The 20,090-nt window shown below is 40.0% G+C and overlaps 2 protein-coding genes across 2 annotated transcripts; both read right to left on the bottom strand.

Moving 5' to 3' along the window:
- Window positions 1-1,161: 1,161 nt before the first annotated feature.
- Window positions 1,162-13,252, bottom strand: gpr161b (G protein-coupled receptor 161b). The gene is made up of 6 exons (XM_084085427.1): window positions 13,055-13,252; window positions 10,557-10,947; window positions 8,616-9,337; window positions 8,310-8,417; window positions 4,941-5,066; window positions 1,162-2,832 (listed from the first exon to the last, which is right to left on the bottom strand). Exons 2-6 carry the CDS (start codon window positions 10,898-10,900, stop codon window positions 2,564-2,566), a joined length of 1,569 nt encoding a protein of 522 aa, XP_083941553.1. The 5' UTR covers window positions 10,901-10,947; window positions 13,055-13,252; the 3' UTR covers window positions 1,162-2,563.
- A 1,307-nt stretch (window positions 13,253-14,559) lies between these two features.
- Window positions 14,560-19,553, bottom strand: otc (ornithine transcarbamylase). Its single transcript, XM_084085042.1, has 10 exons — window positions 19,366-19,553; window positions 18,927-19,065; window positions 18,761-18,842; window positions 17,975-18,062; window positions 17,572-17,725; window positions 17,373-17,495; window positions 15,884-15,937; window positions 15,485-15,634; window positions 15,000-15,137; window positions 14,560-14,871 (listed from the first exon to the last, which is right to left on the bottom strand). Exons 1-10 carry the CDS (start codon window positions 19,452-19,454, stop codon window positions 14,815-14,817), a joined length of 1,074 nt encoding a protein of 357 aa, XP_083941168.1. The 5' UTR covers window positions 19,455-19,553; the 3' UTR covers window positions 14,560-14,814.
- Window positions 19,554-20,090: the final 537 nt, after the last annotated feature.

Below are 20,090 nucleotides of genomic sequence, written 5' to 3'. Positions count from 1 at the left end.
TGTATGCTGCTGCTGCTGCTAGTGCTGTGTGACCACTGTAGCATAATGGCCATGGCCTATGCTGTCACAGTCAGTGAGACAGATACAAATGTAAGGTTTATGCGTGATGAATCTAAAACTTGCCTTACATTTATAGGAAGGGGGGAAACAATAATTGACAATTATGAATTATGAATTCCACTTAATAAACTTACAATATTACCATATTGATTTTATCCCACTGTTGAGGGTTAGGGTTATGTTTTATATATTTTAAGACTTACAGTAGGCTGCCTTGTAAGTAAAGCCTGATAAAAGTGTCAAACTGTGTGTGTGTGTGTGTGTGTGTGTGTGTGTGTGTGTGTGTGTGTGTGTGTGTGTGTGTGTGTGTGTGTGTGTGTGTGTGTGTGTACTGTGCGCCCTCTTATTGTCCTAGTAAGGTGTGGTATAATGTTGCCCTCTTGTGGTCTAACATGGTATGTCACCAATAGTTAACCAGTATCTAGCGTCGATCTCCAGGCTTTTATTTTCCTTCGCGTTTTAACCAGCATAAATGTATATACAAGTCCATAAATATATAATTCAGTTAGGCTTAAACATGAGTGATTTACTGCTTAAAGGGCAAGACCACTTTGGTATGTGTAGTTACCTTGCCATCATGATGTAACTCCAAAGGTGGACAAGAATTCAAAAACAATTTTGCCATTGACTAGAAATTGATCATTTAAAAATATGCTCCTCGTTGACTTACATTGTACAGTGAAGAGGGTCTTTTAAATCCGTAACTAATAATTTATATATATGTGTTTTTACTTTTACTTCTTCTACATCACAACAGAGGCAAATGTTGTACTTTAGAAAACTTTAGTTTGTATATATATTTTGATTAGTACAAAACATACAGTACATTAACCACTTAACCCCTTTTTATACTTAAAAAATAGACTATTTTCAAAAGGTTTTTGAAAATAGTTGTAACAGTATTTCTACATTGCAGTATTGATACTAAAGGAAAGGAGAGTACTTATTCCATCACTGTCCATTAAACACAGGATGGCCTACATTTACACCCAACTCACCTCACCTATTGTCCACACCACAAAGAAAATAAGTTAGTGTAATAAAGTGATTTATCATTCACCAGTCCAATAAATATTGGAATAATACAAAGATTTCATGCAATTGTTTATGTAAAAACATTTATACAAAGCTTTTCATACAAAAGAATACAAAACTTAAATGCAAAATTTGCTTTAAGATGTTATAGTGGAAATCAAATGTTTAATACCATACTGATTGATGTACTGTGTCCTCTTACAATATAGTACCAAATGCAAAAATACAAAAACTTGTGAGGTAAGACTAAAACACCAGAACTGGTCAACAATATCCACAGTCATCATTTGTGGTCATCCGCTACTTGAGTAAAAACTAATATTCAGTGTTTAAAATAATCAGTCTATTAATACACGGAGGAAACCAAATATACAAAAGGATCCCTCGACTAATATTCCTTATCACCAGTTTACAGGGCTGTAGCCTAGACTAGTATTAAACTTAATTTACAAGATAAGCGCAAAGCTAAATGTTTTACTTCTTTGTTACTTTCATGATTTGTTTTAAATCCAGGCCTATTCGATTCTTTAGAGGAAGTGAAGAGTCTTAACCGCTTAGACTATACAGTATATACTTCCCATGAGTCTATACTTTGTCCCCTCCTTATTTCCCTCTGCACCAAATCTCTTCTGCAAAAATAGCTGATCTACAAGCTCACAAACAAAGCATCGCATTGTGATGCATTGTGATGCATAGTGTGCTTGTGCTTGCAGAATGTTCACCTATGACATGCCCAGAATAGGGATGCTAGGGTTCACATGGTTAAACATCCTTTTCCATCTTTGGAAAGATTGTTGTAGTCTGGAAATTGGCATTAACCACACCCTGTCACCTTGTTAATCTATACAGTACAGTCCCTCTGGGACTGTACTGTATAGATTAACACTGACATAAGGATTATCATTCCTACCACGTAGTATGCTGAGGACGGATTATTCATACTGCATATTCAAGTGCAATAATATGGCATAATAAACTGTGGCAGACATGACATTTTAGGAACCATCTTTGTACCACATACTTATGCATTCGATAAATAGGGCATCTATAGATTAAAAGAATGCTTCAGTCTCTATAAGTACCTGACTAATGCTACAAATGGTGGCGAACAGATTCTGTTAATATCGTGAGGCACAAATTATTAAATCCAGAGATACACAAGATTATGATTAATATCAGGAGTAAACAAAACCATTGTTCAAAAAGAAAAGTTGAATCATTTAAGATGCAGTAGTAAAAGGCTTCCTATTTGTTTACATGAATATGTACGATTGGGAGCAAGTCATAGAGTCCAACATAGTGGAATGAATAATGTGCCACTTAAAATAAAAATCCTCATTTCAAGTATGGACCCCTCATGGGTAGAGAAATGTAACTTCATCTACAATGTTTGCATGTAAACTATGTCACCCAACAAAGATATGAGAATACATCGCTACGATGCCCAGTACTTTAAAGCCACTTATATTTAGGCTGATAAATCCTCCACGTCCCCATCATCTTCTCTGTCATCTTTGACAATACCTTCATCGATACTCTCCAGTCGCAGCCTCTGACCGTCAAGGTATCTGGGTCGCGGCGTTGTCCTGGTTGCAGATAGTCCCCCTGGCAGGTCCGTCCCCTCCCCAAAGAGAGTGAACTTTACATCGCTTTCAATAGCCTTTGCCAGGCAGGAAGCAAAGGTGTCCAGAGATTTGTGTATTTCTGCATGGACTTGGACAGTGGGTGGGTTTTCAGCTGAGGAGTGGAGGCAGATATTTAACAATATTAATGTTATGTTGCTGAATATTTCTCAAACAGACTAATGCTCAATTTATCCAGCAGGTGTGTTTTTGCTGCTGCCCTCTGAGAAAGTGGCATGTGTTCTATGCATCGTCTATGGCAGCGTTTCCCCAACCTCGGCACGGCGGACCTTTTTGTGCCGCGTGACATGTCTTGGGGTTCCGATTCAAATTTAGAATGAAAAAATAACAACCCCCCCCCCCACACACACACACACACACACAATAGATACGTGGGCTCAGGCTGCCTCTGCCTTGAGCTCATAGTCCGTCACAGACACACAGGCACAGCCAATCAACCCTCGCCCATAGGAATGCAAATGTCTGGCTTTGTCTTCATGGGTTCATCACATGTACTCCCCTGGCAGGTACTCAGGGATGAAAGTGGGTCGGAACGGGCCGATATGGCGTTCAGCAAATCCACCAAACCGGGAAGAAGAGGGGTTGTCAAAAGCCCATGTTATAACCTGCCGCATGTCCAACAATAAAACACATCCAGGCCTACTAACGTTAAATCAACATAAGTGTTAGTTTTCTTATAAAGTGCTTCTAAATAACGCCAGTGTGTTTGTGTCAACGTAATCCGTGTAGTTTGTGGTGTTTAATTACTCCACGGAGAGAATCTCTTGCAACTTCAAGCCGCGGTGCCGTCGATATAATATAACCGGAAAACTCGCCCCGAAACACGCTCGCCCCAATTTCTTTACGCAGACCAGCGGTTCTTGTATTCCTGTATTTGTTTTACTGAGGATACGGTTAGATATAAGTTTAGGGTTAGCCATATTATTAGTTTAACTGAGGTTACGTTTAGGAATAAGGTTAGATTTAGGCATAGTTTAATGAGGTTACGTTTAGGAATACCAGGTGAATACCACCGGATTTCCCCCGGGGTGACTGTTTTGGGGCGAGAGTTTTGGTGTTCGTCTGTAGTGGGCAACAGCGCATGCGTCCGCAATAATGCGTCCGTAATAGATTAGATATTATTATCAGATATTAGAAGTATATTGGGTACCAAATATACTTACCAAAGAAGTTTTACTCTGGGAAGGTAAAATTAGACTCCTCCATGCATTGCACTGACCCAAGTTTATATATTTGTAGGCCAAAGACATTTTGTAATGGTCAATGTTTCTTTATACCTGCCCAATAATCTCTCTCTCTCTGTGCGTACATATATACACATATCCACACACACACACACACACATATATATATGCACACATATCTACTGTAGGTGTGCCCTGGGATCTTTTGGCTACGCCAGGTGTGCCTTGGCACCAAACGGGTTGGGAAACACTGGTCTATGGTGAGCTTTCCCCACCGCGGTGCGGTCCTCTGAAGTAGGCACAGACTAGGTAAGTAGGTATACATTACTTCCATATATAGCGGTCAGTTTCTGTCAATCTCAAGTGGTGTTGAGTGTGTATTTAACACACTTAAGATGAACAGAAACTGACTACTGAAGTAATGACATTTTTATTTTGGTGGAATTTTTGCCTTTATTGATAGCGACAGTAGAGAGAGACAGCAAATGCAGAGAGAGTAGTGAGATGACATTCAGCAAATGGTCCAGCCAGTCGGGAATCAAACCTGGGGCTCCCTGATCAAAGCATTGCGCGCCCATGTGATACTATGCGCCCAAATATTTGACTGTCTGATTGCCTCAGAAGCATTGGATATTGACAAGAACGTTTTTCAAGTAGCATTTATAGATGTGAAATTAATCAAGATTGAGCAACTGCATGGCCTATTTCTTACCTAAAATGTATAGATGAGCATAAGAGTGCCTGTACTTCTCCCTGCCAATAAACTGGACCAAAACTCACTTATTTATGAGAGTCACTCATACCTCAGAAACGCCCATTTTGCAACAAAACACTGCTGGTATGAATTTCGGCATAACATCTTAGGACAGCTTCTGTTTGAGATTGTTTTCATTCACTCATTCCCTTTTTTTTGGCCTACTAGTTGTCTACTGACAGACTTCTCATTACTCAGTCTGAATGAGAATGGAGTGAGCCAGCTTCCCTCTAATCTCCTTTCAAGGCGGGAAGTGACATATACCTTTGGAATGCTCCACCTGGTCTTCAAAGGTAACCGAGCTCCGCCTCTTCCCGGCTATGTTTCCATGGTAGTGGGGAGTGGAGGAGCCATCAGTGGAGAAGTTATCCAACAGCATCACATCTGTACCTGTATGACAAAGTTAGAGGCAGAAGGGATTTTGAATAATATTTAACGGCCAAAGCAACAACATAAAAGATACAAGTTTCCTATCAAAAGGATATTTCACTTTCAAATAAAATAAACATTTAAAAATATATAAAATAAAAAAATACAAATTTGATGAAAAAAAAGTAATGGAAAAAATCACGTCCCCCTCACGCATTAGAATGTTCTTCTAAAGGGTGAGGGGGCTGTGATTTTTTCATTACTTTTTTCAATGTTTATTTTATTTGAAAGTGAAATATCCCTTAAAGGACAACTTTGGTTTTTTACAACCAAGGTTTATATTTTAGCTTGTAATTAAAGTAAATAAATGATGAGTGTAATTTTTTTTTAATTTACTGCTTTCTATAGTTTTAGCATTTTTTGCGATATTTTTTACAGTGGGCGGGGGCATTCTGTCCGGTGGCTAAATATGCCTTTTTTACACAATAAAAAAGGTCCGGCTGTCTGAGATGGCCAGATGTGAGTTATTGGGGGCTAGAAGAGCTACTGTAAATGATAATAAAGAAAACGCCGGGTTAATGTGTTAAAAAAATACATATTTAGCCACCGGACAGAATGCCCCCGCCCACTGTGAAAACACTGTAAAAAAGATTGTGAAAATTGCTAAAACTATAGAAAGCAGTAAAAAAAAAAATTTTAACACTCATCTTTTATTTACTTTAATTACAATCTAAAACATAAACCTTGGTTGTAAAAAAACAAAGTTGTCCTTTAAGTAGTAAATTAATCAGCTTTCTTTATTAGACCTAGAGTACAACCACTAGGAACTAAACGCAGTGACAAGTAAATTGGTCAGATTGGATTACTAGTTGGGTTTCCATTCAAATGAATTGGAAATATTAATTGAATTTTCAGAAAATCTGCAAAAGAAAACGCTAATTTATGCACATTTCCATCCACTACTTTTATGAGACTAATACATGTTGATGCAGTAGGTGGAACTATTTCTCCAGTCAGGCGAGACACTTTATTAGACATAATATTGTTTTTGTCAGAAAATAATATTTTACATGGCCTTCCTTGTTGTCCATTAGGCTGCACACTGACCTCTGCTGGTTGAGCAATGGCTGTGAAATGTTTCTTACATCAGGCAGTCGGAAAATCCGACTATTCATAAATGACATTAAGAAGTTACATGCTTGAATTGGGTCGTAATCACTGGCAAACCAGTTCTGCTGACTTTTCCCCATCCGAGCACCTTTTTTACTTATGATGCATCTGGCAAGTCATTACGCTTTCCCCAGGCTTCCCAGGTGCCCATGGTCACCATGTCCTTGAATGAGGAAATCCCGCAAAATCTTATTTGGTCCAAACTGTCACCTGAGTTTCAAATTCATGATTCCTGACACGTAGGTGAGTATTATATGATCTTAAGATCTTATCTTAACACATTGAGTGCCAAAAACGGTCCGGACCGTTTTTCATAATCCAAACGAGGTGTGCCAAAAACGGTTATGGTGGTTTTTGGGCAAAAATATGAAATCTTTTTTTTTTTTTTTTTTCACCGTGAGGACGGTGATCACTGAAAATGTTTTGTGACTACTTGAAAAAGGTTAAAAAATGGTTAAAAATCCAGGCACTGGAGGTACCCTGTTTTGAAAACTCAATGTGTTAAAGTGTAGGATATACAATGTGTCCACTAACAAAGTGACATTCATTAATTTTATCATCTGAAATGTGTTTGGAAGGCGAGGTATTAAAACTGACACGGCTTCTACTTACAGGCCCAATATATACATTTACTTATAATACTACTTAGTTATAATTGTGCAAAATCGATAGTCATGCAGGTGAAATGCTCTCTATATCAGAAATTATTTGGCAAGCGTTTCAATCTCCAAATTAGCACATTAACGCATAACCTCTTTATGATATTTTAAGGTTTTAATCTATTTTTATTTTCATGGTTCTTTATGCGCACATCCAAAAAGAATGCATAAAAACTGGATGTGGAGCACCACATCAATAGTAACCTCGGTCCCAGCCTCACTCATCTGCGAAGAGAAGAGCCTGGTCACGACCTAAAGCAGCGAGTGTCTAGGAAGTCCTAAGTGGACAGGATTTCCGTTTTCCCCGGAAACAATATTTTTTGACCAATCACAACACTCGTTTCATTCACGGAGAATGTTAACAGATTCGTAAAGCATCAACGTCATTTCCTTGGGCGGTACTTCCGCCAAATTCAACCATTTACGGTTGTCAACTTCCTAGACAACCAACATCCCAGGTCTTGCCCAGGGTGCATCAATAGTGAGCTCCCAGTACCCACATGTCTTAGTTACCCAAGCCATGTTAACTCATTCACTGCCTGAATTATTTCTGGCCGCGTTTGCCCACTGCCAAGATTTTTAATTGAAAAAAAAGTACTCAGGAGCCGAGATACATCATTTTTAAGTTTAAAGTTAACAAGGAAGTGGATGGGAGTGTAGATCTTCGAAAAATCACATCTCCTTGGTCTTTGGGTCAAATAAAAAAAAAATGTTTTTTTTTATTTATTTTTAATTTTTTTTAAAGTTGTTTTAGTCGTTCTAGGCAGTCATGGCTTATGGGAGAGCAGTCGTTTTAGTCGTTCTAGGCAGGGAATGAGTTAATCATAGACCGAGTTGACAGTGCCCGGGATCAAACCCAGAACCTTGGGATTCAAGGGCGAGTGCTCTAGCCACTGAACAATGACAACTAAAATGATAGAAGAAATCCAGCTAATTATTAGTATACTCTTCTTTTAAATATTCATTATTATTATTAATGTATTGAAATATACTTTTTATTTTCACATGGCTGTAAACTTGGTTAACTGCTGTAGTGTATGTCTGTAGATCAGGGACTATAGATACAATTTAGCTTTGTTGCCATTCCTGTTAGTTATTGAACTGTCCATGTTAAATAAATAAAGTAAACTAATTAATACTAAGCTAGACTAACTGGCCACCACACCACATTCAAGGGAAAGAATACCAATGACGCCATCAAGCACATTTCTAATCACACATGACAATACATGTCCTATGCATCTTCTGCCAAGCTGTGGAACAGGAATGTGAGGTTGACCGTACCACAGTGCTAGAGGTATTGTGCAATTGAAAATATCTTCCGGCCAAAGACATCTTTATAACCTCATACATTGTGCAATGAATGGATCACTTTATTCCTATGCAAGAATTTAAAGGCAGACACTTTTATCAGGATCCTGTGAGCAAGACTTACATGAGTCCTGAGTGAAGCTGAAGCCGGTGTCTCCTGTGCTGCTCCCAGGGGCCACCAGCTGCCCCCCACCAGCTAGCATGGCTGTCAGGTGTGGGGACATACCTAAGTCTACAAGACCACAATAGGTTAATCACCATACAATACATCTCGTTCAAACACTAAACATAACAGAAATCTCAAGTGTGTTTGCAATTCCATTAGCTAAAGCTACCATGTAGCTCCCCATCAACTTGGGAACAGTAATGCAAAATTGGGTTACATGAGTCACATTTTACACCAGAATAAAAGCTAAATGTGTCCTCAAACCTGTGATTCTGTTAGAGATGCTGAATAGGCGCGATGTCCTTTGGCGAGTGGCAAATGACTCTCTGTAGTAGCGATCTCCAAAGCACATCCCCAGTAACTCCTTCCGTACCGTCTTATTCCAAAGACCATAAATAAGTGGATGGCATACTGCACTACAGAAGGACAGCCAGGCTACCAGAGTCTCTATCCCCTGAGACACACTCCCCTGCCCCCATAAGGCCTCAGTACACACAACCACCACATATGGACCCCATGTCATGAGGAAGGTGCCTACGACTACAAGGATGGTGACAAAAGCCTTACACTGGCTCCCAGCATACACCAGGCTTCGTCGGCTGCTGTTGGAGGAGGTCGAGGTGTTCGAATTCTTACGGCCATTCTTCTGAGAACCTGCAGAGTCGTCCTTGGCTACTACCACGGTCCCACAGTGCACCTTCCGGGCTTTCATGCGGGCAACGCGGAATATGACACCATAACAGACCAACATCGCGAACAACGGTGGGAGACTGCACCAGATGACCCAAAAGGACGTGTAGCCTGGCTCCCGATGCCAGGATGCAACGCAGGTCCACTTGAAGCAGTCAAACTCATAGGCAGACCAACCAAACAGTGGGGGGAGGCAGCCCACCAGAGAATGCAGCCACACATAGGCGATGACCACTACAGCCCGATTTCCTGTAATCTTCATGGGATAGATCATAGGGTAGAGCACTGCATAATACCTGTTGGGGTGAGAGGAATGAAATTGTGGATACCCTAGGTCTCTAGACAGTCAATTCAAAATATCAATCTTAAAGTTAAGCAAATAATACACAGTCCCTGTTGGTGTTTCTCCTTATTGGACCGTTGCAATTATATTTACAAAAAGTAGCAGAGAGAACACAGATGGGGTGGGGGGGCTGGGAAATTAACCAAAAAATATATGGAAACCGATATTTAATCTTGCTCATGTAGGTTAATCAAATAATCGAGAAGCATGTCCCCCCCCCCCCCCCCCCCCATTATTTCCGATATCGACAAGAAAAAAAAATCGAATCGAACCACTTCACCGTGACAACTTCATACTTCGTTGTCCAATGGTGGTGTACAACAATTGAAAATTGTAGTCGAGGCAAACGTTTGAAATTATCATGATGTTTATTATATCGTCTTCGCCAGGCCTGGTGGAGACCTGTGCTCCGAGGAGCACTTTTTCTAGTTTGAAGTCATATCGCCCAGCCGTAGGTGAGGTGTTGCAAAACAAAATCTACCCTATACTCCACAATCCCCAGAGGTGAAATCCATGTATGAACAGTAAATACAGTATGCTGCAGAATGCCATTAGGTCATAAACATCTACATTACACAGTCCCTTGTGATCCGTCATCATGGGTCGAGTAACTAACGGCATAAGTGCAACAGAAGTAGCATTCAGTATTAATTCCCAACAAACCTAAAACACAATGCTTTCTACTGAATGCAAGCTTTAGACTAATAGAAAGCTTTAGACTAATCTACAACTCAAACTGCTTAAAATAGTTAAATAAGAATGGATTACTGAGTAGTCTCTGGGCATGTTTAGATCCTGAAGACAAAATTGGGGAAATAATCAGAATTATCAATGAATGGTGCATTCATTTTGCTGTCAGTTATAGTTGGGCTACTTTGTGTTTGCTAATCAACTTTTTTGTTGAACTGGGCAAATGTCTTGCATAAAACCATGACTGAGTGCATGGTTTACCCTATTTACAAATGTACACATTTACTTAAAAGAGTACCTAAAACTTTACTTGTTACTAATCTCTGAATGTTTTCAACCTTCATTTGTGAACATATATAATACTTTAAAACATAGAAAGGAGACAGAAAATACATTTTTAACCAGATCACCATCCATGACTAATACTATATTCAGTCACATGCATACATCCATGATTATCATCTGCATGGCTTGTGACTGACCTGTCAATGGCAATAGCCCCCAGAGTGAGCATGCTGGCAGAGCTGATGAGCAGATATAGCAGGGCGGTGAAGTTGCACCACACCACCCCGAACACCCATTCCCTCTTGGCTGAGCTCACTGCCACAAAGGGCAGCACCAGCACGGACAGCAGCAGGTTGGACAATGTCAGGCTGAACACAAACTTGTTGCTGGGTGTGAGCAGGTAAGGCCTCCGATAGAGGGTCGCCACAATCAGTAGGTTCCCCAGGCAGGCCAGGAGTGTGATGGTCACAATAGAAACTGACTCCAGGATCGCAGGACCGTCGCCATTTCCCAGAGCGGTGCAGTTCCTGCTGTTGTTCATGGTGAGAGACTAGGCTGCCACAGAGGTGAAGGCATAGTTGGGGAGTGCTGATGACAGAGTGCATGGTTAGAAGAAATATCGATGAATAATATGAAATGTTAGTCCAAAACACTGTAAAGACATGTTAATTTAAAGCTGCAATCCAGAACTTATTCTAATTAATACAACTATATTTAACCAATCTGTATGGTAGAGTGGGCTACTTTATACATTATAGCACATCTGCAGTGGTATGGTGGCCTTAGTAAGGGATCTCCTAGCTCTAGAATGGCTGTGATATTACATACTTTTCATGTATTCCTGATACACAGCCATAGATCACCCCCATGCATGCCCTCCCAGGTTGCAGACTCATCTTGACGACATGTAAAGTTGTGGCGCTGCGTGTGTACTCACCCAACAGATATTGCCCTCTAATTTCACATGCAATTGAAAGTTGTGGCAGAAAATGTGTGTTTAGTAAAATATCTCCACTTTTCCACAATCTTCACATGGACAACATTCTCCTACCCAATGTAGAGCCAGAAATGATTGCTGTGAAAACTTCCTTTGGGGAGAACATTATTATTATTATAAATACAGTATGGGGCACACAAATTGACAGGTGTCAATGTTAATTGACACACTGTAAAATATCGTATAGTGTGTAGAGGTCTACCCCGCCCACACCAATCGCAACGCATCTGTCAATTGTGTGCCCCTATATTTTGCTAAACACACGATTTCTGCCACAACTTTCAAAATGGATATGAAACTAATATCTGACTCAAAGTCGCAGCAATTAATTATTGAGTGAGTGAGTACACACGCAGCGCCACAACTTTAAATTAAGTCTGCTACCCGGGAGGGCGTGGGGGTGATATATGGCTGTGTATCTGGATTGGAATACATGAAACGTATATCACAGCCATTCAAGGGCTAGCTGGAGACTGGAGTCCCGCATTCCGAGTCAGTGTACAGACAGATGTAACCAAATGGACCCGTAAAGGACCATTTGGTTTAATGCGCACATCCTCAAAATGTTACAAATGACATACATCAACACTGGGAATTGTCCTGTGTACTCTGATGGAATATTACCTTGGGGTCCTACATAACATTCCAATGATTAACCTGGTATTCACGGTGCAAATGCAGCCGTGACTTTCAATAAGCTCATGATCTCACGCAATATTCACGCATATTACCATTCTTCATGCCATGAAATGGGAAGAGAGAAGTGCAGTCATTAGTCAATGACAATTTGGGCTAATTTCAGGTGGATTATGGTAATCAATAGTTTAAATAAAAGCATTTTGGACAACTCAAGTAAGTCCATTTTAAGCACCGTTCAGTATGAAACCGTTTAAACATCCATTCGCCTCATGCGTCCTCTTTCAACTTGAAGCATACCTGCAAAACATCTTGTAACACCATAATCAGTGGTGTAAAGTTACTAAGTACATGTACTCAAATACTGTGCTTGAGTAACATTTTGAGGTATTTTTTACTTTACAGGAGTATTTTCCCATTTTCAATACTTTTACTCCTACTCCCCTACATCTCATGAGGCAAATATTATACTTTTAGCCCACTATAATTATTTGAAAACATTAGTTACTTAGATTTTGATTATTAAAAACATACATTAACCACCTCAGCCCTATACTTTGGCTATTTGAAAACAGAGTGAGAGGTACTTAATGGGCCTACAGATCTACAAGCTCACAATGTGTTGCATCAAATTTGAAAACTTGTGAAACGGGACATTCTGCATAATGACTAGGCCTACTTTCTACTTTGGTACTTTAAGTACATTTTGATGCCAATACTTTTGTATTTTTACTCAAGTACATTTTGAACACCGAACTTGTAACAGAGTATTTCTACAATATGGTACTGATACTTTTACTCAGGTAAAACATTTTAGTACTTTTCCCACCACTGTGTAACGTTTAATACAAACAACTTTCAGTACATCATTTTTTACATTTCCTCAGCCATACCACCCAAGGTACGCTAATCGGTCTCAAACTGTGAACAAAGTGCCGCACAGTGACCACAGTCTGCTAGTTACTTAGCATTAGCTAAAACAACTAAAACGTTAGCCAAAACTTTCTTCATTCTTTTTTGCCCCTTTTAAGAGAAAACGGGGGAGAAAGTACCAAAACCTACCGGTTCTAGGATGTTGTTGGTGTTGCTCCTCATTCTCTCATCTAAAATAAATGTTCCCATTCTATTTGTTTTGTTTTAGAACACCGTAGTCGAACGACCACTGAACTTAAAAACAACTCCGAAACCCCCTCCTGCCATCGTTAGTTAGTTATCCCTCCTCCTCCTCAAGCTCAGCTGCTGCAGCTGCTGGTGCAATGGCGTCCTCCTCCTCCTCCTCCTCCTCCCAACACTCAACTTCAACTCTCCCTCTCTCTCTCAGCATTGCCAGGTTTTGCGAGACAAACAAGCAACCACTTATATGAAAACAAGCCAAAAAGAAGCGACTTAGGCCACATCAGCACTTTAAATCTATATTCATCAGCTATTTGAAAATACCCAATCTATAAGCTCTTGTAGATCTGCTATTTAAAATATTAGTTTTATTTAAAATTACATGAAAATGTTTGAGAGACACACTGGTTTTATTAGGTAACCCCCAACTTTACAAGCAACTTTACAGAAAAGCCCAAAGTCGCTTATAATACGCGAACATGGCAACGCTCTCTCTCCTAGCGGATTTAGAGGCGTGTGGGTGGTCTGATGATTTAGCTTATTTTTCTATCTTCATCCATGACAGGAAGTTTATGGCACTCAGTGCGTGTTGTTGCCAATTACATTGCATTTTGACATATTGTATTTACACCTTCGTCACAATCAAATTTGAAATTATTCAATTTCAAACGTATCTCTTTGTTATTTCTGGTAGGATGCAGCCTGCATGCTCTCTACTTGTAGACTAGATGGTTCATAATGTTACCACCAGTAACAATGAAGGCCACTTCGTTTTATTAATAGTAGGACTGCAGTATATTGTGAATGAAAGTAGCATCACTTTTATCCTCCTGGACCACCAAAGAAGATCAAAGCTTCCCGCACAGATACGTCAGTATCAGCCAGCCAATCAGAGAAGAGGGATTTTATCGCCTCGGGCCGCTTGATGGCGCCCGTGCACTTTCCCTCAATTTGCTGTAGCCAAGATTTACCATCTGAGATGAAATTGGAGTAATTCCGATTAGGCTACAGTAACAAACATTCGACTTTAATTGATGAGTTATGATAACATCTAGGACGGACTGGACCACAGGAACTTAACAAACTTGCTCTACTAACTGTCTCATGCTTCCAAGTCCTGCAGGTTTATTCGGAATTTGGAAAATCTGTCCCCATTTCAAACACATGGAATTGTCTTGATCAACAATTGCCCTGGACCATTCAAACTGATGGTCTCAAATCCTGTCACCTCAGTGTGCAATTGTTTTCACTGAGTACTGTCCTCTTTGATTTGTTTAACTGTATATTTTGTTTGAACTCTATGTAACTCTTGACATCATTGCAAAATAAGGGAAACCTCAATGATTTTCAAGTCTTATAAAAGTTTGAATCAATGAATTAAAGAAATGTTTCAGCACCATTAATATTTATACACAAACATTTTATTGCAATTCATAATTCTAATGTTTCTTCCAGAGTTGCACGAGGACGCAATGTTAGCATATTGTGCCGTCATTTACACCCCTCAGCTGTAGCTGAATGCAGAGAGCATGGTGTGACTGAGGCACATTTGTGTACACTTTACACATTTATAACTTAATACCCTCAGATTTGGCAGATTATTACATAGTATAGTAGGTGCATCCATGTTATAAAACAGTGTACACTTGCTCAAAATCTCCAACAAAGCTGTGAGACTTGGTATTTGACAGGGGCTGTGGATACTTAATTTAAAACTTAATTGGCCTCTGTGGAGTATAATCAGTCAGCAGAGACACCATCAGTCCCTGAAAGAAGAGAATAAACACACTGGATAAAACTGACAACCATAGACTCGGACTGTTCCGACAGATTAAAATGGGATCAAACCGATATAATTAATCTACAATATATTAGGTTATATTAGGTTACCCACCATAATGGTCCATTTCCTGTTCTCAGCCTCAGGGAAGACGAGGGAGCGTTTTGAGTAGAAAACCTGGTCATCCACCTCTTCCTGTTTCCGGGGCAGACAGTGCAGGAAGGTCCAGTCTGGTTTGGCCACGCTTCCTGTCTGTAGGGAGCATTCAGGCAACAGTTTAACTACCTATTCATAACAATGATAGTTGGATATAGACACACACACACACAGAGACACAGAGAGAGAGAGGGGTGGATAACAGAACAAGATTGAAGATATTGCCTATTTGTATGGCTATTTTCTTTATTACTCATACTTTTTATTAATACTATTACCCTTTAAAAAAAATAATCTTATCCTCGGTTTATTGTTACAGACACAGTTGAGAAGCTTAAAGTACAATCATTTCACAGTCTATAATGCCGCTACAAACTGTATGCGACTATAAACCAACCGTAGATGCTGTGTTGCATCTTCCTGGCCCATAACATTTCACCTACCTGCATAGTAATCTGGTATCCATGGAAGTCTTTGAGCCTCTTTTTCTTCTCTTCCTCCTGTCCCATGCTCACCCAGGTGTCAGTGACCAGGACATCACTCCCGTGGGCCGCCTCCATTGGGTCAGAGGTCATCACTAGCTCTGTGCCATGCTAAATCAATATGTGGAGACAAAAATGATATCAAGCTGCTTTGATTCAAAACATTCCATACACACCTGTTAAATGAAAACCAATGTCTTTTTCCACCAGCTTCTTACATTTATCTTTTACTGCACTTTATATTGTATACACGACAAGCCTAGTTTTAAGTGCCATTTATCTTTTACGGCACTTCATATTTTATACATGACAAGCCTTGTTTTAACAGTTGAATATTATTATAATTGTGGAAACACTCACCTGCTTGGAGAGTCTCTGTGCCTCTTGAATAACACTTCCATCTGGCTCATATCCCTGAAAACAAGTACAGTACATTTCCCATCACACAAATAGTTAATAAAACTGATCAAATTGCACACATCATCAGTGATCCTGGGGTCACTGGGTGTTTCGGGTCTTGCAACAGACACCCTCCTCCAGGCGACCTGACCGAGGCTGATCAGACCCCGGCCAGTGTCCAAGTGGCATGCTACTGCACCCACTGTCTCTTGTTGGCTTAAGGTGGCTGGTGAGATGTTAGCAGCAGGTGTTGGCGACACTAGGAGGCTCTCTAGTCTAGACAATAGTACTGTAACCAGGGAGATGAGATGCTTTTACATTGTGTCTTTATACTATGTACAGGGAATGGGTAGAGAGGCTGTCTGGGAATCAGACTGCTCCTAATAGTTAGGCTGGGTAAATGCAGAGAACAAATTTCATGTAGTGATAAATGTATACTGTGGCAAAAAATACCCCAAAGTGTGTGGGGACTAAATTATTATTTTTTTTTTAAAGATTTCTTTATGGCTTTTTATGTCTTTATTTAGAGAGGGATAGGGAAAGTAGGCTGACAGGAAATGGGGAGAGAGATGGAGGGGTGACACGCAGCAAAGGTCATCGGGAACGGGAGTCGAACCCGCGACACGCTGTCAGGCTGGCATTGCAGCCTAGGGTGCCTGGACCGTCACGCTACGGCCCAGGCCGACTAAATTATTATTAATTGCAGTATGTATTTTTTCATTTAGAATTAGAGAACTACGATACGAAAAATAAGGGCACAAATAGGGTCACAAACAGATGAAACAATTAATGTCACCGGAGATCAATAGATAAGAGATTGGTAGATTGACAGGTAGACAGATAGATGTGAGGCTGATATACGATATATACAGTGTCAGCCAGCTAGTGGGTATATGGATAATATATATGACAGTGGCGCTGGCACCTGTTTAATTAAAGGACACTGTGTCTCCCCACTATTCAGTCCAGCCAAAAAAATATCTTTTTGAAAAAAAATATAATAAAATCAGTCCAGTCCCCCCGCACCTCGCGATCCCTTGTATACCTTCCTTATTCCTAAATAAAGTGCTTATTTTTGTTTAAATGATATGTGTCATGGAGATGGAGTTCTTCAAATTTACCTCTACCTCTGACATCTACACTTCATGGAGTACATTTTTTTTACCGAATTAACCAAAATAACCGAATTAACCCCCCAAAAAATTAACAAACCCACCCGAAAAAAACCAAAACGTTTTGAAAAGCGTGCGTTCATGTGTCCCCGATGTGTCCCCCCAGGTCATATTCCATTCCAGCACCTCTGATATATGTATAGTCTATCATCAGTTAATATAATGATAAAATATACAATCAATCAACAATGAGTCATTTACAGCAGTTATTAACATGGATCTGTTGTACTGTAGTTCTGTAGCGTACATGCCAGGAGTCTAATGGAAAAGTAGTAGACCTTGGGCGTGGCAATCCGAAGATGAACTCCCAGCTTGGCAGCAGTCATCATGAAGGAGTGGAGGACATTATTTCCATCTCCAATCCAGCTTACTGTTAGTCCGCTGAGGGAACCATAATGCTCCTACAATGATATGATAGTAGTTTAGCAAGCAGAAAGGCATTCCAAGTTGCATATCATATAATGGGTGTTTCTGTACCTGTAAGGTGAGGAAGTCGGCCAGGATCTGGATTGGGTGGTAAAGGTCAGACAGGCCATTAATGATGGGGATGGAGGCCTCTCTATCTAGCTCGTCCAGTGTGGAGTGGCTGTACACTCTTGCCAAGACAATGTCACAGAGTCCAGATAGAACCCTGCATATACAGTAAATCCTCAGTGTTAATTTAACTCTGAGAGTGTGTCTCTAAGTTGCAGATACATTAACATGCATAGAATACACATAAGGTATTCAACAGACAGAACCGCACTCCCTCGGGTCTGCGACGCTCTTGCAGAGTTTGAAGTCGTCGTTCAGACAGTTCTCGAGATACGTGAACTATTGCACACAGACAGAGATTTTGCACATTTATAGTAGGATTTTACTAGACCATGAACAGATTCACCTAGCTGTATCGGTGCTACTCTCATTCACCCCCAGGTGGATGTCCTGGGATGTGAGGAAACAGGGGTGCCCACCCAGCAGAGCAAAACCTGTGAATGTTATCCCAGAACACAAGGGCTTGTTAAGAAACATAAAATATGGTTGGCTGAGCAGAAACAATGGAAAAGAATTGAGTCTACACACTTGTTCAAATGTTTGCAATAGATGTAATTGTCCATTTATCAATGTTTTACAAAGCTCATTTGAACAAGTGCAAGGACTCAATATTCTTTTGGCAGCCTGTGGAAAGGAAGCTTGTGAATAGGCCTAAATAAAATGATTATGTTAAATCAACAACTATATTTTTATTTTTTACCTAAATCTATGAAATAACCACAAGGCCATGCATTGTTCATGAAAATAACTTACAGACTGATTGTTTGAAGGAGGAAAACAAATAACAGAATAGAAAGTTGTTTAGAGACAGACAGTGTGCCTTTTTGTAAGGCACAGACAAAGGCTTTTCAGCAGTTCTTTTGTATCCTGTATCATTTCTGGGCCACTAAACACATGGTATGGGTCAAGCTACTAACGTGGCAGCATAGGTTATATTTAAAAATGCAATCTCACATCTCACTCAAATCACAAAGCAAGTTCAGTAGTTCATCTGCTCTACAAATTAGAACGAATGTAATAGCCCACTGTGCCTTGTTAATTAATTAGCGTAGCCTACGTCACAAGTTCACGATTACTGATGTTTTACTAGACTAAGCATGCAATTAGATCAAATCCTGACACAAACGGACACCTGTTTCAGTGGACATTCTTGTTCTGGTGCTCCTCTTCTCAAATATCATGGCAATTGACTTTCCTTGAAGAAGAGGGAGATACTGAAATAGAAATGACAGTTACATTCACTTGACAATTTTGTGTTTCCTTTGTCAAAATGCCTTGGACATGGGCGCTATAACTACCTGCTTTTCATGCTTGATCCGATGTTTTAGATCCGCTGAGACCGACAGGAGAGTCTTGATTTCATCTGAATTGTAATCTTTTAATGTGAGAAAACTGCGACCCTTTAAATTGACTGAACCAAGCAATGCGGCTCCAATGCTGTCAACGTGTCACAAACAAAATGCATTCATTATTTCAAAGAATGGTAATCTGCTAGCCTTGGATCAAGACTATCATAGATGTATATCGATTTTGACATTTGCATATATAGATCATAGATACGAAAGTAAGAGTCAGACTCGATTAAATACATCTATGTTGATCCAAGGCTAGTAATCCGCAATCTCCTCTCCTGGAAGCCAGAAGAAATATAACAAGAATGGTGTCTTATCGTAGCCACATTCGTGTTCATAATGGTAACGTTCAAATTGCTCATGGTAACGTCACCAAAAGACTTACCCAAAACCCCTCGTAGGAATGTTTTGTAAAGTTTTCAAACACTTCAAAGCGGGACTGCTGCTTACAACAGTGAATAATTTGGTTGACATTGCGACTCAATACTGATATTCCAGAGGGCAAAACTGTTCGTAAAAGGTTTGTTAAGTCTTTGGAAAGAAATAAAACTCTTTCAGCAGCACACGACCAGACAGCATGCCGCCCGCTGCAGCAGTGAGTGAGACCACCAGACACTGCAATGTGGAGAAGCGGCCAAGCGGTGGCCAGAAGCTGGTGCGGGGCTGGGGGAGGGTTAAATCCAGTGGTGTAAAGTAACAAAGTACATTTACTCAAGTACTGTACATAAGTACACATTTGAGGGTTTTTTTTTTACTTTACTGGAGTATTACACATTTTCAGTACTTTTTTCTACTTCTACTAGGCTACTCCTATAAAATACTTTTACTCCATTACAATTATTTGAAAACTTTAGTTACTAGTTACTTTGTATATTTGTATTATTATTACAAAACATAGGCTACATTAAACACTTCAGCCCTATATTAATTTCGGCCATTTGAAAATAGCCGGTCTCTATAAGCTCCACTGATCACGTCCAACCCAGATTTGGCACAAACAAGGGGTTGAATTTGTTCTCCTGCTATGCAACAAAAATGTGGAATGCCCTACCAAAAGTAGTGAAGGAGTGTAAAATCATACTCACTTTCAAAACTGCCCTAAAAGAATAC

The sequence above is a fragment of the Gymnoscopelus microlampas genome (assembly GCF_963454915.1).
Source record: "Gymnoscopelus microlampas genome assembly, chromosome: 17".
Lineage (NCBI taxonomy): Eukaryota > Metazoa > Chordata > Actinopteri > Myctophiformes > Myctophidae > Gymnoscopelus > Gymnoscopelus microlampas.
Note: the sequence above shows the minus strand (reverse complement) of the source record. Positions and strands in the feature narration are given on the sequence as shown.